The sequence below is a fragment of the Schistocerca gregaria genome, chromosome 2 (genome assembly GCF_023897955.1).
Source record: "Schistocerca gregaria isolate iqSchGreg1 chromosome 2, iqSchGreg1.2, whole genome shotgun sequence".
Lineage (NCBI taxonomy): Eukaryota > Metazoa > Arthropoda > Insecta > Orthoptera > Acrididae > Schistocerca > Schistocerca gregaria.
Genome location: NC_064921.1, coordinates 820724674 through 820749405, shown reverse-complemented (window position 1 = coordinate 820749405; position 24732 = coordinate 820724674). Strand labels below are relative to the sequence as shown.

The 24732-nt window shown below is 43.5% G+C and overlaps 1 protein-coding gene across 3 annotated transcripts in view; it reads right to left on the bottom strand.

Annotated features, from left to right (window-relative positions):
- Positions 1-24732, bottom strand: part of LOC126336514 (sterol O-acyltransferase 1-like) — a 144213-nt gene that overhangs the window by 42251 nt on the left and 77230 nt on the right. For all 3 annotated transcript variants that reach the window (XM_050000293.1, XM_050000295.1, XM_050000294.1), the window contains exons 7-9: positions 16641-16780; positions 14717-14880; positions 289-562 (exon numbers count right to left, since the gene is read on the bottom strand). In XM_050000293.1, the coding sequence (XP_049856250.1) occupies positions 289-562; positions 14717-14880; positions 16641-16780 (578 nt within the window). The remainder of the gene's footprint in view (positions 1-288; positions 563-14716; positions 14881-16640; positions 16781-24732) is intronic.

Below are 24732 nucleotides of genomic sequence, written 5' to 3'. Positions count from 1 at the left end.
CTTCCCGTAGTGCTCGCACAATTAAGTCATTCCAATATAGCTTTAGAGCTTTTTATTTGCATGGATGTCTGAAGGAACATTGCTTCAAAGTGCACCGACACAGACACGCATGGACACTAATATAAACTATAATTAATAATAAAGTGTAATAATAAAGTGTTATCATAAATTGTAATAAATTATGACAATTATAATTTATAATAAATTATAACAAAAATCATAACAATTTATAATAAACTAACATATTAGTTCTTTACATACAATGTTGTAAACGCTCTCAAGTATTACCTTGTAAAACATGCGATCAGCAAAACACATCATCTCAGCAAATGCGTTTTGCCACGCATGCAGTACACAGTAGAAGCAGCTAAGAAATACAGCAAGGGACGGCACCATACTTCCAAAAATGGCGGCGATCAGCGACCGGGGACATGGAGGGTGCTTCCCGAAGTCCACGAACAGAGGCAGCAGGCTGCGCTCGAAGGTGATGCTGACGAACAGAATGACGGCGCACACCTCGGCCAAGTGCCAGGCTACCACCTTCCAGCGGATTTCTTTCGTCCTGTGGCAGAAGTTTTCAAGCGTAACTCACAGCATACAGCAGTCGCCCGGGCGAGCAAAGTCAGTCGCCCGGGCGAGCAAAGTCAGTCGCCCGGGCGAGCAAAGTCAGTCGCCCGGGCGAGCAAAGTCAGTCGCCCGGGCGAGCAAAGTCAGTCGCCCGGGCGAGCAAAGTCAGTCGCCCGGGCGAGCAAAGTCAGTCGCCCGGGCGAGCAAAGTCAGTCGCCCGGGCGAGCAAAGTCAGTCGCCCGGGCGAGCAAAGTCAGTCGCCAGGGCGAGCAAAGTCAGTCGCCAGGGCGAGCAAAGTCAGTCGCCAGGGCGAGCAAAGTCAGTCGCCAGGGCGAGCAAAGTCAGTCGCCAGGGCGAGCAAAGTCAGTCGCCAGGGCGAGCAAAGTCAGTCGCCAGGGCGAGCAAAGTCAGTCGCCAGGGCGAGCAAAGTCAGTCGCCAGGGCGAGCAAAGTCAGTCGCCAGGGCGAGCAAAGTCAGTCGCCAGGGCGAGCAAAGTCAGTCGCCAGGGCGAGCAAAGTCAGTCGCCAGGGCGAGCAAAGTCAGTCGCCAGGGCGAGCAAAGTCAGTCGCCAGGGCGAGCAAAGTCAGTCGCCAGGGCGAGCAAAGTCAGTCGCCAGGGCGAGCAAAGTCAGTCGCCAGGGCGAGCAAAGTCAGTCGCCAGGGCGAGCAAAGTCAGTCGCCAGGGCGAGCAAAGTCAGTCGCCAGGGCGAGCAAAGTCAGTCGCCAGGGCGAGCAAAGTCAGTCGCCAGGGCGAGCAAAGTCAGTCGCCAGGGCGAGCAAAGTCAGTCGCCAGGGCGAGCAAAGTCAGTCGCCAGGGCGAGCAAAGTCAGTCGCCAGGGCGAGCAAAGTCAGTCGCCAGGGCGAGCAAAGTCAGTCGCCAGGGCGAGCAAAGTCAGTCGCCAGGGCGAGCAAAGTCAGTCGCCAGGGCGAGCAAAGTCAGTCGCCAGGGCGAGCAAAGTCAGTCGCCAGGGCGAGCAAAGTCAGTCGCCAGGGCGAGCAAAGTCAGTCGCCAGGGCGAGCAAAGTCAGTCGCCAGGGCGAGCAAAGTCAGTCGCCAGGGCGAGCAAAGTCAGTCGCCAGGGCGAGCAAAGTCAGTCGCCAGGGCGAGCAAAGTCAGTCGCCAGGGCGAGCAAAGTCAGTCGCCAGGGCGAGCAAAGTCAGTCGCCAGGGCGAGCAAAGTCAGTCGCCAGGGCGAGCAAAGTCAGTCGCCAGGGCGAGCAAAGTCAGTCGCCAGGGCGAGCAAAGTCAGTCGCCAGGGCGAGCAAAGTCAGTCGCCAGGGCGAGCAAAGTCAGTCGCCAGGGCGAGCAAAGTCAGTCGCCAGGGCGAGCAAAGTCAGTCGCCAGGGCGAGCAAAGTCAGTCGCCAGGGCGAGCAAAGTCAGTCGCCAGGGCGAGCAAAGTCAGTCGCCAGGGCGAGCAAAGTCAGTCGCCAGGGCGAGCAAAGTCAGTCGCCAGGGCGAGCAAAGTCAGTCGCCAGGGCGAGCAAAGTCAGTCGCCAGGGCGAGCAAAGTCAGTCGCCAGGGCGAGCAAAGTCAGTCGCCAGGGCGAGCAAAGTCAGTCGCCAGGGCGAGCAAAGTCAGTCGCCAGGGCGAGCAAAGTCAGTCGCCAGGGCGAGCAAAGTCAGTCGCCAGGGCGAGCAAAGTCAGTCGCCAGGGCGAGCAAAGTCAGTCGCCAGGGCGAGCAAAGTCAGTCGCCAGGGCGAGCAAAGTCAGTCGCCAGGGCGAGCAAAGTCAGTCGCCAGGGCGAGCAAAGTCAGTCGCCAGGGCGAGCAAAGTCAGTCGCCAGGGCGAGCAAAGTCAGTCGCCAGGGCGAGCAAAGTCAGTCGCCAGGGCGAGCAAAGTCAGTCGCCAGGGCGAGCAAAGTCAGTCGCCAGGGCGAGCAAAGTCAGTCGCCAGGGCGAGCAAAGTCAGTCGCCAGGGCGAGCAAAGTCAGTCGCCAGGGCGAGCAAAGTCAGTCGCCAGGGCGAGCAAAGTCATTATTTATTGTTCTTTGGGACCAAATTAAGGATAGTTCTCCATGCTCATGGAACGAGTCAATACATGGAATTATAACACGATAATAGAAACACACAAAATGAAATATAAAAAACATTCAGGCTTCAAGTCTTAAGTTTAGATAAAGAAAATCAACTATGTAACACTGGAATTTGCTTAATTTTTTAGCTTTTCCAAGAACTCCTCGACAGAGTAGAAGGAGTGAGCCATGAAGAAACTCTTCAGTTTGGACTTAAAAATGTTTGGGCTACTGCTAAGATTGAGTTCTTGTAGTAGCTTATTAAAAATGGATGGAAGAGAATACTGCAGTCCTTTCTGCACAAGAGTCAAGGAAGTGCATTCCACATACAGATTTGATTTCTGCCTAGTATTAACTGAGTGAAAGCTGCTAACTCTTGGGAATAGGCTAATATTGGTAACAACAAACAACATTAAAGAAAATATATACTGTGAGGGCAATGTCAGAATTCCCAGACTATTTAATAGGGGTCGACAAGAGGTTCTCGAATTTACACCACATATAGCTCGAACGGCCCGTTTTTGAGCCAAAAATACCCTTTTTGAAATCAGAAGAATTACCCCAAAAAATACCATACGACATAAGCGTATGAAAATATGCTAAGTAGATTACTTTCCGTGTTGAACTGTCACTAATTTCAGATACTGTTCTAATGGTAAATAAAGTACCATTTAGTTACTGAACAATATCCGGGACATGGGCTTTCCCCAACAGCTTACTATCTATCCAAGAGCCTAGGAACTTTAACTGTTCCGTCTCGCTTGTAATATGCCCATTCTGTCTGATCAAAGTATCGGTTCTTGTTCAATTGAGCGTTAGAAACTATAAAAACTGAGTCTTACTGTGATTTAGCATCAAATTGTTTTCCACAAGCAACGAACTTATTTCATGAACGAAATTATTGATACTGTTTCAATATTACACACACGATCCTTCACTACCAAGCTGGTGTCATCAGCAAACAGAAATATTTTTGAATCACCTGTAATACTAGAAGACATATCATTTGTATAAATAAACAGCAGTGGCCCCAGCACCGACCCTTGGCGAACGCCTCACGTAACAGTGCCCCATTGCGACTGAACATCACTACCACTCTCAATATTTACCTTCTGCTTTCTGTTCTTAAAGTAGGAGGCGAACCAATTTTAAGCTATTCCCCTTACTCCATAATGGTCCAACTTCTGCAGTAATATTTTGTGGTCAACACAGTCGAAAGCCTTCGTTAAATCAAAGAGAACACCTAGCGTTCACAACCTTTTATTTAATCCATCCAAAACCTCACACAGAAAAGAATATAGCATTTCCAGTTGTTAAACCATTTCTAAAACCAAACTACATTTGACAGCAAATTATGTGAATTTAAATGTTCCAGTAACCTTGTATATACAACCTTCTCGATAACTGTAGCAAAAACTGATGCCATATAAATAGGTCTAAATTTGTCAACATTATCAATGTCTCCCTTTTTATAAAGTATCTTCACTACCGAGTACTTTAATCGGTCAGGAAACCGACCACTCCTAAAGGAAAAGTTACAGATATGGCTAAGTACTGGGCTAACATACAGAGAACAATACTTCAATATTCTGCTAGATACCCCGTCATATCCATGAGAGTTCTTGGTCTTTAGTGATTTAATTTTTAAGTCAATATCCCTCTTGTCAGTATCATGGAGGATCATTTCAGGTAACAGTCTCGGAACACTATTTTCTAAGAGCGCAATATGATTCCCTGCTGGGACTAGGTTCCTATTTAGTTCACCTGCTATGTTCAGTGAGTGATTATTAAATACTGTACATATATGCGACTTATCAGTAACACAGACATTCCCACTACGCACTGACTCTTTATCCTCGACCAGTCTCTGCAGACCAGCCACTTCCTTTACGACTGACCATATGGTTTTAATTTTATCCTGAGACTTAGCTATTCTATCTGCATACCACTTTTTGCCTTCCTAATAACATTTTGAAGCACCTTACAATATTGTTTGTAATGGGCTGCTGCATTTAGATTTTGACTGTTTGTAACGTTTTGATATAATTGCCACTTTGTTCTACAAGATATTCTTATCCCTCTAGTCAGTCATACAGGCTGCGTGTTTGTGCTAGTACCCTGTTTTGAACGTTCTAAGGGAAAGCAACTTTCTAAGAGCACGAGAAAATTCTTGAGAAAAGCATTATATTTATCGTCTGCTGTATCAGCGCTATAAACATCTTGACACTTGTTCCTTGATAAGGCTTACAAAGGTCTCTACAGCAACTGGATCAGCTCTCCTACACAGTTGATAACTATATTTAACGTGTGTTGGAGCACAAAAATCTTGTAGACTTATAATTTGTGCATCATGATCTGAAAGGCCATCCACGTTTTTGCTAACTGAAAGCCCTTCTAGTAATGTGGAATGAACAAATATGTTTTCTATGGTTGTTCTACTGTTCCCTTGCACACTCGTTGGAAAGAATACGGTTTGCGTAAGATTATATGAATTAAGGAGGTCTACCAGCATCCTTTTCCTTGCACAATCACTTATACAATTAATACTGAAGTCACCACACATAACTGTTTGTATTTCCTATAAAGTGAACCAAGAACCTTTTCTAGCTTTAGCAAAAATGTTGTGAAATCGGCGTCTGGGGATCTATAAATAACAGAAGTTTAGCTCGATTAAATTTAACCACACCTGCACAACATTCTAACACCTTCTCAGTGCAGTACTTTGAAACATCAATTGACTCAAATGGTATGCCGTTTTTCACATACATGGCTAGTCCCCCACACCTCAAAGAGCTCCTAGAAAAGCTGCCAGCCACCCTGTATCCTGGTAAAGGAAGCCTCTGAACTGTCTCATTTAAGAAGTGTTCAGATATACCAATAATTTCAGAGTCAAAATCTATAAGCAGTTCACTAACTTTATCTCTAATACCTTGTATATTTTGATGAAATATACTAATTCCCTCATTACTCTGATACCTAAGCTTTGTCAAAAGTGGTTCCTTTGTTAGAGAGACTTCCCTTAAGCAGGAATACCTATCAGCTGACTTCAATCTAAAAAAGGTGTAGCTGTAACACCCACTACTGCAGGAATTTTCCCACGAGTGATCCCACCACCCCCACCTATGCTGTCACCTATAAGCTTTGCCAACCTCCCCTTCCCAAACCTGTTGAGGTGCAGGCCATGTCTAGTGAAACCCGTCCTGCTGATATACTCCATCGACACCACTGAAATGTGACCCATGCTTTCTGTCATCAGCGCACCCCCAAGTCTCATGTTATTACGCCTGACGGCTGTATTAAGATGAGGCCGATCGTGACGCTGAAACAGTTCCACGAAATGCACATTAGTGTTGCCAGTCTGAGTGGCTATCTTTTCTAGGTCACCATCGATGTCATACTCCCCATCCCTATCAATACTATTACCAGCCCCACCCACAATCACTATCTAATCCTCTTTGGAAAAATCCCTACATAACCCCCCTATGTTAACAGTCACCTGAGTCAATCCTGCATTAGGCTTCACAATGCTGGTGACCTGGTACTCACTCCCAACACTTCCTGCAACTGCTGACCTATACCTCTGCCATGAGAACTACCTAACAGCAGAGCCTCCTCCTTCCTCTTCTACTTTGCAACTGTCCTAGCCACCGTAACTTCTGAGGTCTGCTGCATACTTCCTACATCTACAGCTACTAGATATTCCTCTCCACTAGACTGACAGTTGGTCATATCTATAGCAAACACCAATAGTAAAACTATGTGAAAATCTTCTCCTAACAGATCTCTTGCAAACAGCCAGCTCCCATTCCCCAACGCCCTTCTCCCTCCTCATCCTGTCTAGCTCCTCCTGTGCGTTTTTCAACTGCACGTCAAGGGCACAGATCTTACGCTCCTGCTCCTCTATCAGCTTACTCTTACTACATAACCTACAGTTCCAGGAGAGGATCTCACCAGAATGCCCATTGGCTTCCCCACTGTCTTTCCCTCCCCCCCCCCCCCCCCAATGAAAATACTTCAAACAAGTCTCACACCGCAATCCACTGCTCACGAAACTACGGCAAAGCCCACACTTCTCACTCATGGTAAAATTTTACACTTACTGAAACAAGGAAACTACATTATCTAAGTTCCGCTACTACAATAAGATGTTAAAAACCTGACTACAATAATCACAAACTTACTCTACAAGGGAAGTAACTACTATTATTGACTGTATTAATCAACAACAAATGAGAATATAACAAAAGACTAATACAGAAAGAGAACCAAAGTCTAATGACACAGTAACAAAACTGAAAACAGCTCCAAAAAGGTTCTTCTGAAATTATTCCACCAGAAAACACCAAGAACACTGGTTGAAGACTACTAAAGTTCCTAAATAAACCACTATACGCAAACAATTAGTACTTACCTTTCGATGCGCCACTACAGCTGCAAGTAGTCAGCGCAGAATGTAAACACAGGTAAGAGGTTTCATTGCTCGATACGAAACACTGACAAATATCAGCTCACAACACAAGAAAGGCAGAGGTGAATGAAGAGAACACTAATAAGTCACTTATATAGCAATTATAATCACAAAAACCGTTCAAATATGTATCTGAAACCTAAAAATATATAAAAACTTAGAGCGATCTCACACGCAGTCACTCGCTTATGACGCCACAGCGGCGAGAAGAGCCACAGCGGCGAGAAGAGCCATTATTTGGAATATGTCTCCACATATCTTTACCAATAAACTGACAATTCAGAAATATCTGAACACAGTTGAATGTATTGTAAACCTGAGACTTCTCCACAGTTTCACACACAGGTGGAAAGGTCTTAGCTAGCGTTTCATCCAGCCCTTACGGAGACTGTATGTAAGTATTCGATAAATAATAATGAAACGCCTCTCAGATTCTTTTCATGTTACTGAACCTTTATTTCATGCTGTCCGCACTCAACCATTTGTGACTGGGGTATAGATTTTTCCACTAAGCACCGAATCCTGTGTATATTACCCACATTCTGTGCCTCCAAAATTCTTCTCTTCATCCTGTGTATGAACGAGTGAGTGATTTTGTATGATGAAACTGTCTTTCACGTGGTAGCAGTACAGTGTCTGGCTGTCCGCTGTGGTATTAACAGTGCAGCCAACGTAGCTTTCTTAGTCAAGGCGAAGAGATTTGTACCTTTTTGTAGTATTTCGGTAGTAGTTAATTTGGTGGCGGAAAGGACCCCTCTTATCTCTTCTGGCTACCTGGAGGAAGTTCGTTACAGGGAGATGTGTTAACGACAGATGCTGTGTAGCTATTCTAGCTGATGTACACGGTAAGAATAGGAAGTGAAATCGCGAGGACTGTAACACCGTCCTGGATCGCTTAGATTTCGGGGAAGTAACATTGTGTGTACAATCGTAATGTTAACAAAACAGCGTTGCAAGTGGTGAGATTTTTCACTTTCCTAACGAACAATTAACTTTGATTATTAGAAGTCAGGGCGAAAGATCTTTCAATGGGAACTTATCATAGAGGTCGCCTCTGAACTATTCATAGTGCTATTTATGATAGAGACGTCGTCGTCGTCGTCGTGAATATAACTACGTTGTGCGTGTAAAGTTTTATTAAATATATTAATCGGAAGTCAAACATTCATTTATAGTCATAGTTCCTAGTCTAGTTGAGTAGAAACATTTCTTTCGGTGAGTACAATAAGACTGTGGACTTGCAGAATGAGGACTATGGTCAGTATGTTGTCCATCGTTTTCAGGCTGATCACAGAAACTGTTTTCAGGCTGATCACAGAAACTGTTTTCAGGCTGATCACAGAAACTGTTTTCAGGCTGATCACAGAAACAGTTTTCAGGCTGATCACAGAAACAGTTTTCAGGCTGTCGTAAAAGACGGCGACGAACGAAAAAATACGATATTAATTATATTACTATCAATCCGCTACCCCACGAACAGAACACGTGAGGTACGAAGTCGTTACTCTAACACGGGGTTTGAAGGTCAGTGTTCTGACTTTTCTTTTAGTTGAAATACATGTGTTATGTTTTCTAGTTTGTTTTATTGCTTGTACTTTTCATTTCGTTTCAGTTTTAAGAATGTGTAGCTTCGTTCGTACCACATGGTAGTAATTTCACAGTGTGTAATTTCAGTACAATCTTGTGTAAGTTTTACTCCTAATTTTGCTTGATATTTTACAAGTCTTCGTGTCAATATGATTCATATTTGTATTCTTAAAGTTTTCAAGAGTTCAAATGGGTCTGAGCACTATGGGACTTAATTTATGAGATCATCAGTCTCCTAGAACTTAGAACTTCTTAAACCTAACTAACCTAAGACATCGAACACATCCATGCCCCAGACTGGATTGTAACCTGCGCCGTAGCGGTCGCGCGGTTCCAGACTGTAGCGCCTAGAACCACTCGGCCACTCCGGCCCGCCTTTTCAAAAGTCTTTTTAAGTTTTATTTTTCTTGTATATTCACGGCGTTTACGAGAGTTTCACTAGAGTATACCTTAGTTTCATGTAGAAGACTATGCATATAAATTTCTTTGTCTGAAAGCGTCCCATAGTATTTGTATTTACAATAATTCAATCATAGAAATAGGGATGACTGAGCTATGACGTATTGCGATGGGTAAATTTTTTTATCTATTTTTGTACGTGTCGCTCGTATATGTTTATATCAACTTTTCACATGCCCGTTTAAGATTTCCTTTTTATTCATCACCACAATATACCTCAACACTCACTATAATAATAGTATTAGTAAAAACAACAGGCAACGACAAACATACTTTAAAATTACTTTGTGGTCTTTTTATATGTTTTATTTGAACGAACTGTTGAAAGTGTGAGACTGTTTCTCAGACAGCCTGCTTTTTCTGACGTGCAAAAGGCAGACCTTATACTTTTAGAAGTTTGTCTGATTATGATTTTTTTTCTTGAGGTTTAGGATCCTGGTTGCTGAACACTTTACTAATGCTGACCAATTCAGTGATTAATTCATTTCTAATATTAATTTTCCCAGTTTTAACTAAATTGGGTGGTGACTCATCAAAATTTCATGACGTAAGGGTCTTGCATTACACTGCAGTGTTCCACATAGGCTAGCTTCCTCCCCGTTTCTACTTGAAAATCACTTTACATTTAATCAGTCGCCCATTAATAACCATTAAAAATTCCAATCACAGATTTACTCAGGGGGGGGGGGGGGGGGTAAAATTACAAATATGGTCACAATCACAGGTCATATGTGTGCTTATCTAAAGTCTATATGCACATTTCTAGTAAAATATCAATTTTTCTCGCTATTCTGGACATCGGCGTGGTTAGAGTCAGGAACGTCAGATCGTGAAATAGTAGTTTTAATTTTTGCCCATGACATTTAATAAACTCACAGTACGGCTTAGATCGTTGAAGAAAAGAGCCTTTTTTTGTTCAAACTGGCGTTGCCGACCCACTACCACCGAGGAATACTGTTCACGCGATCTTGACTGATGCCACGTCAGAAGAACCAGCTTAACTGCCAGGGAGTTTCTCCCGTCACCCTGCCTAAAAAGCCACAGGAGTGGTCAGTGCACCCACTCCAGTAAATTTGGCTGACGAAATTCATTACCTGTGGAGACGCTTCACCGCATACCCACTGAGCCAATGATAGAAATGAAACGCTTTCCGGGCTCCTGTCTTACCCAAGTTCTCAATACACCTAGTCCTCTCAATCCCGAGAAGAGTAGAAGTCGCCGCCAACTTTGCTTAACATGTATTGGCATCCATTTGTATGGAGTCATTTCTGTGTAGGGTCACGTCGGTAAGGATATGGTCGCGTCAGGAGGGTATCTACTTGCGTACTTCAATCACCCTAACTTCGCATACACGAAATCTGCTCTGGTTAGGTACAACTTGCCGCATTTGCTGCCCTTTGATTTCATTTCTAGAATTTCTCATGGTCAACAGTGTCTCCCATCTTCATCTCTAGGTAGTTTCAAATGTTTTCTAGTTAGGCCCCTTTAGAGCTGAACGAGCAGTAATCAGACAATTATTTTTGCTCTTTTAACTTCTCATTCCCATGGAGGACTCGCTATACAAAGAATAATCTATAACTCGACTGGTGCCGTCCCATTATCTAGAAGTTACCTCGCCTTCTGTTGTGTTTTATTGTTTTTTGTTCCTGTGGCCCTCCCTCTGTCCCTTACTCTGTAACATGATAGGGCTGAAAACTCCGCTGAAGATTCGATATCCGATGCTAACACCGTCCAGATAACAAGATCTTCACGTAAGCTAGCTTTTATCTGGAGGCAGGAATGCAGTAAGAGCAGCATATTCAAATACTTTGTTATTCAATTCAATTATTTCACTGGAGGTATTTTAGTGAGATTTTACTCAACCCAGCACCACTGCTACACTATGAATTTTGAATTGCCTTACTAGAATGCATTTATTTTGTAATATGTAAAATGTTGCCCTGTAATAATGTGCACGTAAAGGAATACAAAGCATTAAGGAAAGAAATCTTATTTCCTTAAATACAGATATAGCTTCTCAAATCCCACAGTATTTTTCTGTAGACCTTTATTTCCACTATAAAACTGCTACTACTCAGTCCAACTGCAGCTATTATCAACATTATAACTTATAAGGTTTCTATATGGGACTCGCAGATTAGCAGGTAAGTGCCCGAATGTATATTCATAGGCCTCCGTTTGAATCCTCTGTCAGTTCAGGGACTTTTTTCCGTCTGCACTTCCTTTATCTCTAGGAAAAGTTTAACGAAAAATGGGAAGCTGAAATGTGGTTAGGATTCAACTTAAAACTGCTGGTCTCCCTGTAACTGGATGTACAATCTAGTTAAATTATCAAAAGTTACCCACAGAACCAGGCCCAGTAAAGCACTGTGGTCCTTAAACCAACTGTCAGGTACTATGAACTGCTTTTCCATTGTTTCAGCTACATAAATATCGATTCTTCTCCTCATATTTCGGCTGTATAGCGCCAAGCCATCTTTAGAGTGAGCCGGGTGACTGGCGCTCCAGCACTACAAGTCATTTTAAACACATGGACCGTGCCACCGTGCATGCTGCCAAAGATACGCAAGGTGCCAGAGACGTTGATCAGCGGAAAAGTGGTTCAACATATGCAAGTAACTAGATCTATAACTACACGGTGATACGTAAATTTCACTGCGAGCTACAATTCTGCGACAGAATCCGCCACTTTCTGTAATAAACTCAAAGATATCAAAACTGCGCAATTCGCAGTGATGTTTTGGTATCATTGTGTGGATCGACTAATCATTAGAAGAAGTGAAATTTATGTGGGTGTACGACCGAAATTTTCAGGAACAATGACTGCGCCGCGAAACTTTGGAAATAATTTACCATTGTTTTTAGAGTCTGTAAGATAACCGATCTGGAGAGCTCCTGCCTTGAAGTGACTTAAATTTTACTTATTCTACTACCTTTTCCCAAGTGTCTAACTTGCTATATTTAAAATGTCTTAGTCACTGTACCACTGGGAAGATAGTTTAACATCAATTGCAAAATTTGCATCGAACAGAGAGACGAAATTACCTAATAGAACGTGTTAAAATAGGTATCCGGAAAACGCATATATACCACGACTGTAGAGAAAAAATGTCACAAAAATTTACACTCGGTCAGAAATACTGATACGAGGAACAAAGTTGTAACATCGTGTCGGAAACAGTAAGTGATAATACAGTAGGACACCGACGCTATCACATCCCATTAACGCTACACACCAACTGCAAACACCGGCCAACTAATACCTGTAATATCTTACACCCAACACACATACACACAGAGCTAACAGCAATAAACCAATGCATTGGCGGCAGACGAAGATTTTTTTCCACAAACTATCACAGCTAAACCATCTGTCACTCCATGGCTGTCAACATACAACACATGACTCCACAGTAGCCGGCCGGAGTGCCGTGCGGTTCTAGGCGCTACAGTCTGGAACCGAGCGACAGCTACGATCGCAGGATCGAATCCTGCCTCGGGCATGGATGTGTGTGTGATGTCCTTAGGTTAGTTAGGTTTAATTAGTTGTAAGTTCTAGGCGACTGATGACCTCAGAAGTTAAGTTGCATAGTCCTCAGAGCCATTTGAACTCCGCAGTAAAGAATGAACTTAATAGAAATGCAGAAAGTAAGTAACGTATCTAACTTGTGCGAGGACACAATATAGCACAAATGGACAAAAAACTGTAATTTGTAAGGTAACGAGATCGTGGGATGTGACCGGATGCATACTTGGGTGCCAAGTCGGCGGAAACAATTTGCAGCCAATCCCAGGGCAGCATATTCCATAGGCTTCTTTCTCAGAGGAGTGGTTGAACAGTTATACAGATGGCCAACTTCTCAAACCAGTAATTCCCCGCCCCTCCCCCCACTAGAGGACATTTTCTAACGGACACTTAACTATGAGACTGGACCACGGCGTAACAACGTGAGTCCCGAAACTACAAGCAAGCATCACAGTGAGCATTTGGTTTAGTAAATAAAATGGAAGAAAGGGCTTCTAGTAAATGGAGACATGTCTCGAGTAAAAGTAATAAAATATTGTTTTGCAAAAAAGGTAAGAGGACTTAAGATGGGAGATTTGGTGATCGCCTGTCGCCTCAGTTGGAAATCGAACAGCTTAAGTGCAATACGGACGGCAGCCTGCTAAAAACGGTAGGACAGGAATTCATTCTTGGCTGCATAGCATTAGCTGGATAGTATATTCCATGGAAGTGCGGTAGCACTCGGGGATGAGTGACCAGATTTGGCTATACGTCAATTCGTTACCATGTGAATTATATACCGGATGTTTTTAATAGTACATATATTTAGTTATGAGTAACATGTACGTGTGTGTATTACGATAATCACAACTGGAAAGTTTCTTTTAATTTGTTGTGAGGTATTGTGAAATATTCCTGCTTCAGCCCCTATAGTTTCACTAAGTTCCAATAGGTGGAGACGCCATACGCAGCCTTCAAAAAGGCGTCTCTAACGGAGGTGCCTTCCAAGCAGAGAGCAGTCACTGAGTTTCTTTTCACGGAAGGTTAGAGCCTTGTGGATATTCACAGGAGCTTGCAGAATGTCGTCGGAGACCTGGCAATTAACAAAAGCACGATGAGTCGTTGGGCGAGGCGTCTGTCATCATCCCGACAAGATAGAGTTAGTCTGTCCCGTCCCGCGAGCTGGCCGGCCGCACACAGCTGTGACTTCAACGTTTTAACGTGCACACACACACCCATTCGAGATGATCGACGAATAACAAATACCTCGCTTCACAACTGGAAGTCTGGCGGTACTGACACACTCGTCTTCTAGTTGCAGTATTCAAAGGTTTGTGCCCGCTAAGTTCTCCTCCGCTTACGCACCTTGCGACTTCCATTTGCGTAACTCTATGAAGAATGCACTCTGCAGGGTGCAGTATGTAGATGGTGGAGAGGTCATTGAGGCAGCAAAACCTTGATTGCGGGGTCCAACAGTAGAGTGATACCATGCGGGCATACAGACCAGCACTGTAAGGTGGCCTTAAGTCATCACATTGAACGGAGATTATGCTGAAAAAACAGGGTTTTCTAGACAAAAGAGATGGTAATAATCTGGTGTATTGTAATCTTTAATGAAATTGACTTTTCAGAAAAAAGTGTTGCATTAATTACTGAACGCCCTCGTATTAACGTTCCAGAATTACTAGTTGCCTTGTAATACGACCTTAGTTAAATGTTAGTATGCATAAGCTGTACGAGAATGTGGAAGTGAAACGCAGGTGCGAAAGAAATGAAACAGCATGCATTGTTCAGGAGAATACTTGTCACAGCCGCTCAGCAACTACGAGTAGTCTCACAGCGCGCAACCTCTGCCAAGACATCCAAGTAAACCAAGATCTTCATAGTAAGAATTCGAAAGTTTTTAACCTTTGATATCTTTAAATACGAACATTTTTTGGTTAGGCTTTGATATCTTGTCGAAAATTTACGTTAACTGAGAAATTGGATCCACGCTTAAATACAGAGCTTCTTTAAAAGTTTCTTTTGCTGTTAATGCAAAATGTTTCCTAAAAGAGATACGTCATTACGAACCTACCATCTTATGTAACTATCAACAGTTAAGGTATGCAAAGATTTACCTTGGATACGAATCCCTGTATAACAGTGTAGGCACGAACATGAAGTACAGAAATTTGCTGAATTCCGGAACCAGCCTGGAACTTCTCTCTGTATGTGGCTTGTACGCCAGAACATGCGGGACGTTGCTGCGAATGAACGCATGCGTCTTCATCAGCATCCTTACCTAGAAAATGATAATTGTTATAAATGAGAGTATTTCCGTATTTAAAAGAAAAATTAAAAGTGTTGTTCGTAATGCATACAACAATTCCTGTGAGTTATAAATGTTGAACTGTTGAAAAATGTAACAAACTCAAATCAGTTATTGTAGAAAAACGCAACTTTCAATTCCCATGGGACAGGCTATTCAGGTAAACCGGGATGAAATTACTGGTTTAAGATTTGACGAAGCAGGTTGCGAATTCTACTCTCCTGGAAATGGGAAAAGAACACATTGACCCCAGTGTGTCAGACCCACCATACTTCCTCCGGACACTGCGAGAGGACTGTACAAGCAATCATCACACGCACGGCACAGCGGACACACCAGGAATCGCGATGTTGGCCGTCGAATGGCGCTAGCTGCGCAGCATTTGTGCACCGCCGCCGTCAGTGTCAGCCAGTTTGCCGTGGCATACGGAGCTCCATCGCAGTCTTTAACACTGGTAGCATGCCGCGACAGCGTGGACGTGAAGCGTTATGTGCAATTGACGGACTTTGAGCGAGGGCGTATAGTGGGCATGCGGGAGGCCGGGTGGACGTACCGCCGAATTGCTCACACGTGGGGCGTGAGGTCTCCAAAGTACATCGATGTTGTCGCCAGTGGTCGGCGGAAGGTGCACGTGCCCGTCGACCTGGGACCGGACCGCAGCGACGCACGGATGTACGCCATGACCGTAGGATCCTACGTAGTGCCGTAGGGGACCGCACCGCCACTTCCCAGCAAATTAGGGACACTGTTGCTCCTGGGGTATCGGCGAGGACCATTCGCAACCGTCTCCATGTAGCTGGGCTACGGTCCCGCACACCGTTAGGCCGTCTTCCGCTCACGCCCCAACATCGTGCAGCCCGCCTCCAGTGGTGTCGCGACAGGCGTGAATGGAGGGACGAGTGGAGACGTGTCGTCTTCAGCGATGAGAGTCGCTTCTGCCTTGGTGCCAATGATGGTCGTATGCGTGTTTGGCGCCGTGCAGGTGAGCGCCACAATCAGGACTGCATACGACCGAGGCACACAGGGCCAACACCCGGCATCATGGTGTGAGGAGCGATCTCTTACACTGGCCGTACACCTCTGGTGATCGTCGAGGGGACACTGAATAGTGCACGGTACATCCAAACCGTCATCGAACCCATCGTTCTACCATTCCAAGACCGGCAAGGGAACTTGCTGTTCCAACAGGACAATGCACGTCCGCATGTATTCCGTGCCACCCAACGTGCTCTAGAAGGTTTAAGTCAACTACCCTGGCCAGCAAGATCTCCGGATCTGTCCCCCATTGAGCATGTTTGGGACTGAATGAAGCGTCGTCTCACGCGGTCTGCACGTCCAGCACGAACGCTGGTCCAACTGAGGCGCCAGGTGGAAATGGCATGGCAAGCCGTTCCACAGGACTACATCCAGCATCTCTACGATCGTCTCCATGGCAGAATAGCAGCCTACATTGCTGCGAAAGGTGGATATACACTGTACTAGTGCCAACATTGTGCATGCTCTGTTGCCTGTGTCTATGTGCCTGTGGTTCTGTCAGTGTGATCATGTGATGTATCTGACCGCAGGAATGTGTCAATAAAGTTTCCCCTTCCTGGGACAATGAATTCACGGTGTTCTTATTTCAATTTCCAGGAGTGTATAATTCACGGAAAGAACAAGCAATGAAGTTAAGATGTAAAAAAATTTTATTTGGTATCTGTTAATGGTCATCTACTCCCCGTGCTAATACTAACCTGTTCGCCAAGAATGATCATAGCAGATACAGGTGGCAGCCTGTTGGCATACAGGATTCGCGCCGGCAGCACTAAGAACTGCATCTGGAACCACAGCAGGGACACCAGGCCACCAAGGTCCAGAACGCGTCGCCCATACCCTGAACCAGCATCAGATTGTTGAGTGGCAGCATTTAACAAACACTACACACACACACACACACACACACACACACACACACACACACACACACACACGACAAATACCTGAACTAGGTAGATCGAGATCGTTAAACATTTTTGGTAGTTTCAAATGAATGTCCATGTCAGTTGGTTACCACCTGCAGTAGACAGTGTAGCTCAGTGTAGTAAGTGTAGCTTTTGACATGACAGCACGAAGTTCGAGGAGAAACAGCGATAGTTTTGCTACGTTTTGGCACACCTTTTTTTTTTTTTCAAAATATTGCGCAGCACTGTTGAAGGGTAGAAAGATGGTCGCTTGTGAGTCTTGTGTGGCACACAGGCAAATAATGGCAAACGGCTCCGGAGGAGGGGGGGAGAGGGGGGTTCGCAAGAGATACCAAGATCAGGCATGGCAAGTCTAAAGAGTGTCAGGTTTATATATACGTGCGTATTATAAATCCCTTCACTCAAAAATATTTCTCCTTCATACCACCTCTGTGTAACCACAGATGATATGTCACTGATCTCATTTGTAGAAATACTGCTTCCACCGCCCTGAATGGTATGCCTAAGTTCTATTAAATGTTCATCAACCTCCAGTTTTCTAAAGTAACTCCTACCTGAGCACAAAACAGCACTTTGGTCGTGAATCCGGTATCTTGAGAACGTAGGAGACATTTAGCGAGGAACTTATGTTAGGAATAATTAAATATGTAATCAGTTTGCTTACAGCGGATGTTGTTGTTGTTGTTGTTGATGTCTTCAATCCTGAGACTGGTTTGATGCAGCTCTCCATGCTACTCTATCCAGTGCAAGCTTCATCTAGTACCTACTGCAGCCTACATCCTTCTGAATCTGCTTAGTGTATTCATCTCTTGGTCTCCCTCTACGATTTTTACCCTCCACGCTGCCCTCCAATACTAAATTGGTGACCCTCGACGTCTCAGAACATGTCCTACCAACCGATCCCTTCTTCTAATCAAGTTGTGCCACAAACTCCTCCCCAATTCTACTCAATACCTCATTAGTTATGTGATCTACCCATCTAATCTTCAGCATTCTTCTGTAGCACCACATTTCAAAAGCTTCTATTTCTTCTTGTCTGAACTATTTATCGTCGATGTTTCACTTTCATACATGGCTACACTCCATACAAATACTTTCAGAAATGACTTCCTGACCTTTAAATCTATTCTCAATGCTAACAAATTTTTATTCTTCAGAAATGCCTTCCTTGCCATTGCCAGTCAACATTTTATATCTTCTCTACTTCAACTATCATCAGTTATTTTGCTCCCCAAATAGCAAAACTCCTTTACTACTGTAAGTGTCTCGTTTCCTAATCTAATTCCCTCAGCATCACCCGAATGAATTCGACTGCATTCCACGATCCTCGTTTTCCTTTTGTTGATGTTCATCTTATATCCTCTTTTCAAGACACTGTCCATTCCGTTCAGCTGCTCTTCCAAGTCCTTTGCTGTCTCTGACAGAATTACATTGTCATCGGCGAACTTTAAAGTTTATATTTCTTCTCCATGAATTTTAATACCTACTCCGAATTTTTCTTTTGTTTCCTTTATTGCTTGCTCAATATACAGATTGAGTAACATCGGGGATATGCTACAACCCTGTCTCACTCGGTTCCCAACCACTGCTTCCCTTTCGTACCCCTCGACCCTTGTAACTGCCATCTGGTTTCTGTACAAATTGTAAATAGCCTTTCGCTCCCTGTATTTTACCCCTGTCACCTTCAGAATTTCAAAGAGTATTCGAATCAACATTGTCAAAAGCTTTCTCTAAGTCTAAAGATGCTAGAAATGTAGGTTTCCCTTTCCTTAATCTTTCTTCTAAGATAAGTCGTAAGATCAGCATTGCCTCACGTGTTCCAACATTTCTACGGAATCCGAACTGATTTTACTCGAGGTCGGCTTCTACTAGTTTTTCCATTCGTCTGTACAGCATCCGCGGTAGTACTTTGCAGCTGTGACTTATTAAACTGATAGTTCGGTAATTTTCATATCTGTCAACACCTGCTTTCTTTGGGATTGGAATTATTTTATTCTTCTTGAAGTCTGCGGGTATTTCGCCTGTCTCGTACATCTTGCTCATCAGATGGTAGAGTTTTGTCAGGACTGGCTCTCCCAAGGCCGTCAGTAGTTCCAATGGAATGTTGTCTACTCCGGGGGCTTTGTTTCGACTCAGGTCTTTCAGTTCTCTGTCAAACTCTTCCCGCAGTATCGTATCTCCCATTTCATTTTCATCTACATCCTCTTCCATTTCCATAATATTGTCCTCAAGTACATCGCCCTTGTATAGACCCTCTATATACTCCTTCCACATTTCTGCTTTCCCTTCTTTGCTTAGAACTGGGTTTTCATCAAAGTTCTTGATATTCATGTAAGTGGTTCTCCTTTCTCCAAAGGTCTCTTTAATTTTCCTGTAGGCAGTATCTATCTTAGCCCTAGTGAGATAAGCCTCTACATTCTTACATTTGTCCTCTAGCCATCCCTGGTTAGCCATTTTGCACTTCCTGTCTATCTCATTTTTGAGACTTGTATTCCGTTTTGCCTGCTTCATTTACTTTATTTTTATATATTCTTATTCCATCAATTAAATTCAATATTTCTTCTGTTACTTCAGGGCTTCTACCAGGCCTTGTCTTTTACCTCTTTCATCCCTCAAAGCTACCCATTCTTCTTCCACTGTATTTCTTTCCCCCAATGCTGTCGATTGTTCCCTTATGCTCTACCCGAAACTCTGTACAACCTCTTGTTCTTTCAGTTTATCAAGATCCTATCTCCTTAAATTTCCTCTTTTTTGCAGTTTCTTCAGTTTTAATCTACAGTTCATAACCAATAGATTGTGGTCAGAGTCCACATCTGCCCCTGGAAATGTCTTACAATTTTAAACCTGTTTCCTAAATCTCTGTCTTACCATTATATAATCTGATACCTTTTAGTATCTCCAGGGTTCTTCCATGTAGACCAACTTCTTTCATGATTCTTAAACCAAGTATTAGCTATGATTAATTTATGCTCCGCGCAAAATTCTACCAGGCGGCTTCCTCTCATTTCTTAGCCCCAATCCATATTTACCTACTATGTTTCCTTCTCTCCCTTTTCCTACTGTTGAATTCCAGTCATCCATGACTTAAATTTTCGTCTCCCTTCACTACCTGCATAATTTCTTTTTTGTCATCATACATTTCACCAATTTCTTCGTCATCTGTAGAGCTAGTTGGCATATAAATTTTTACTACTGTAGCAGGCATGGGCTTCGTGTGTATCTTAACCACAATAATGCGTTCACCATGCTGTTTGTAATAGCTTACCCGTACCCCTATTTTTTTTAAATTTATTATTAAACCTACTCCTGCATAACCCCTATTTCATTTTGTATTTATAACCCTGTATTCACCCGACCAAAAGTCTTGTTCCTCCTGCCACCGAACTTCACTAATTCCGACTATATTTAACTTTAACCTACCCATTTTCCTTTTTAAATTTTGTAACCTACCTGCCCGATTAAGGGATCTGACATTCCACGCTCCGATCCGTAGAACGCCAGTTTTCTTTCTCTTGATAACGACATCCTCTTGAGCAGTCCCTGCCCGGAGATCCGAATGGGGGACTATTTTACCTCCGTAATATTTTACCCAAGAGGACGCCATCAACATTTAATCATACAGTAAAGCTGCATGCCCTTGGGAAAAATTACGTCTGTAGTTTCCCGTTGCTTTCAGCCGTTCGCAGTACCAGAACAGCAAGGCCATTGTGTTCTGTGTTACAAGACCAGATCAGTCAATCATCCAGACTGTTGCCCCTTCAACTACTGAAAAGGCTACTGCCCTCTTCAGGAACCACACGTTTGTCTAGACTCTCAACAGATACCCCTCCGTTGTGGTTACACCTACAGTACAGATATCTGTATCGTTATGGCACGAGAAACTGCAGAATCACATTACACTGTACTCAAAAATAATTTCTTTTCTACAACACGTTAATGAACTGGGTATTTTCGTGATTAACAGCTCTCATATTTACGAACTAGACATTGTAAATTAAGTTTTAACTGACGCCGCACAGACAACAGGTATGTCCCCGAAAACAGTCAGTCCAGCTCTATCTTACTGCCAAACCACTTCGCCCGTCATGTAATTTAGTTGCGATCGGAAGATCTGCGAAGTGCTTTGTCTGCCTTTTCGTTTAGCAGTTGTTTATTATTTTTCAAGGTATTAATACAGGGTAGAGCAGAAGAAACGCATGCTTTTTGTACTGCTAGCACGCAGCGACGAGAGAGGCATTGCAGTTTCAGTCGCTACGGGGCTTTGGAGCATAGAGCATGGTGTGTTCGTTGTCGAGCAGTAGAAAGAATGATTCTGTAGTAACAGTGCAACGTCTTTTCTGTCAAAATTTAATAGCTGGACGTCGAAGTGCAGCGCCTGATCGAAATACTGTACTCGGATGCGTTGCAGCGTTTAGAAGTACTGGATCTGTGATGAAAAAGACACCACTTGGTCTTCCCCGTTCAGTTATAACTCCGGGAAATGTAGACCGAGTGAGAACGGCAGTTCTTGCTGGTCCGAAACGATCGGCCGAACTACAGGCTGTAGCGCTGGATGTGTCATATCGTTCGGTTAACCCCGTCTTACATGATGATCTTAAGTTTTACCTGTAGAAGGTAATGATCGTCCTGCAGCTTAGTGAAGGGGATTTTGTGCAGCGCGGAGGGTTCAGCCGCGTAATGGACGAAATTTTTACGGAAGATGCAGATGCTACAGTCTTCATGACTGATGAAGCACGTTTTCATGTAGACGGTTACGTCAATGTTCAAAATTGTCGGTATTGGGTGCTGGAGAACCCACATGAACTACACCAAAGACCTCTCCACATATTAAAAGTAACAGTGTGGTGCCCAAGTTCAAAGATGTGGATTGTTGGATTTTTCTTTTTTTTTCTTTTTTTTGGAAAGGAACGATCTCCCGTTACTGTGACATCAGCGCGCTACGTTAAAATGTTGAACAACTTTCTTCGTCCAGAAATTGAACAGTGTCAAGCGAACTTGGCAGAAATATGGTTTCAGCAAGACGGTGTCACAGCTCGTATGGCGAGAGCACCCACGGATGTTGTTCAACAAATGTTCCCAGGACATTTTATTTCGAAAATTGTGATGTTTACTGGCCCCCTCGCTCACCCGATTTGTCGATATGCGACTTCTTTTGTGGGTATATTTAAAATCTGTAGTCTACATCAACAAGCATCGCACCGTCTATGACCTGAAGAATTCCATTCGTCAGGAAATTGAAGCCGTGCCGAATGAAATGTTGGAGAGAGCCATGCTTAACTTTCGGAGAGGATCCAATTTTGTATCCAGCAAGAAGGACGTCATCTCCAAGACATTTTTCGAACCTAATTAAAGTATGTTTATTTCAAAAGTGCATTGGCAATCTATCACTTCATGCTTGTTTATTTTTTTATAGAACTGTGTCCTAGTTATTCAACAGTGAAAAACATGTTGAGATGCTTTAATTGGAAACGTAAGTAACTATTCTGTTTAGTTTTTCTACTATTAATAATAGAAGTTTATCATTTTGGTGTGCAACTTCCGAACATAGCAGCCAATCGCTGAGAAGGACCACAATTTAGGCGATCTTTCTCACGATATCCATACAGAGTGAACTATCTGTGATCGGTACGTCACACCACGTTACGTCATCTTGCTACTGCTTTCTTCTTGGTTGCTCTAAGGCGAGCTTCTTGAAACAGAGTATGATGGCTGTAAAGCCAGAAATATTACACAGGCAAGACAAGAGTCATCAAATTTGCCTCTTAAAGTCTCCACCAAACTGATCTTCCTTACACCAAAGATTTACAAAGCATATAAAACCAGAACATTAATATTCGTACAATATAAAATATAAGACAGTAGCGAAACGAAAAAGGAATGAACAATGTGACGTATTAACAAATAAAGAATAGTTGAAATAATTGATATATATACGTACTATGACAAGGTAATGTACAAAAGAAAAAAAAAGTACTATCGACTTTCGGGGAAAGCAATGTCTTTACAGTAGCCGAACATAATCATTTGCCGTCAGTGATCGGTTCCAATCCACGCAAACAAACACCGCATCATTAAGGAGCGACCGCCAGCTCGCATAGTGAATCGTTGACAACTTGGGTTCATGGCTTGGTGGAGTGTCACACTCAACCCCTACTATCAGGTCTTACCAACTGAAATCGGTACTCATCTGAGCTGGCCACGGTTTTCCAGTCGTATAGCTTCTGATATGATTACCAGCACAGGAGAGGCACTGCAGGCAATGTCGTGCTCTTAGCAAACACTCATGCGACGGTCGTCTGCTGCCGTAACCAATTAACAACCAACTTCGGCGCATTGTACTAACGGATACGTTCATCGGAAGTCCCATATTGATTTCTATAATTATTTCATGCAGTGTTGCTTGTATGTTAGCACTGATCAACTTACGCAAATGCCTCTGCTGTCGTTCGTTAATTCAAGGCCGTCGGTCACTGCGTTGTCTGTGGTGAGAGGTAAAGCCTGAAATTTGGTATCTCTGGCACATTGTTTACACTGTCGATCTCTGAATATTTAATTCCCTAACGATTTCCGAAATGGAATGCCCCACGAGTCTAGCTACAACTACAATCCTGTGTTCGAACTCTTAATTTCCCTTCTGCCGCCATAATTCTATCATAAACCTTCTCACGTGAATCTCCTGAATACAAAGAAGAGCTCCGCCAATGTACTGTCTATTTGTACCTTCAGTATGCCATACTACCGCCATCCCTGTGCGTTTATCACTATCCCATGACTTGTCACCACAGTGTAATGGCTCTACTCACTTCACAATTTGTGGTAGACACTGTTGTTCAAGACATTAGTACGTACGTGCTCACTGCACGCTGTGAACAGGAGTGACATGACGTAATCAGTGGGAATACCAGAGAGACTGCACAATATACATGGGCAAAGCTTCTTCGGATTTCCACGGTGGTATTAATTTCGCCACCTTTCCGACCATAAAAGAAAGGGAGGAAAAAGAAACAAGCCCTGTTATGTAACCTCTTATACCATTACATCTTTTACTAACTAATATTTATTTTACTGAAGGTCAAGTACCATCTTTAACCACAAAAGGATTTAAAAGGTTGACATAACAAAGCAGTATACAAAAGAAGCGCGAAAGAGAATGAAATTTCTTGTTGCAAGCAACAGACTGGTTGGAGAGGCCCAGGCAAGGCCTCCGTCAGACAGAACCAGTTATAAGTTTGCCAGAGGGGAAAGCTCGCCACTGCATTGGGAACATACGGGTCGGCAGAAGCAGCCCACAAGATGTTATCAGCACGGCCCGGCGAAAACGGCACGCAGCAAGCGGTCATCCAAATCGACGCTATCATCGCAGACGATGCTTCCAGATGCTGTCGTGGAGACTCCCTGCAGAATTACTGAAGCTCAGTCAGCTTTAATACCTAGGCCGCAAGAGTTAAATGGGTTCTGGAGTACAAATGACTACAGTTTTCTACACCACAAAGCGACAGCCACCAACATGTAGAACCATCCCTGTATATTCGGAGACTTGCTTGAAGGACATTCTTATTTTAATGCTGCAGTGATGGCTCAGAACTTCAGTCACGTAATTACCATGTATGCTGAAATTAAATCATTAATAAACGTTGTACGAACCTATGAGCCACCTCCATAAGTCACTGAACTAGTAACAATTGGTGGCGGCTTGTTTGTTGCTATTGGAAATACTTGGTCTTTTAGTGAATTTGAAGGCGATAGTTGCTGGGAGATTATTATGGCTAGAAGTTGCACTTCGCAATCGGAATAAATTAAAAACCGATTCCTTTTAACCATCCGCCGACACAGGCGATTCAGTTTCTAAACGGTTCAAAGAAAA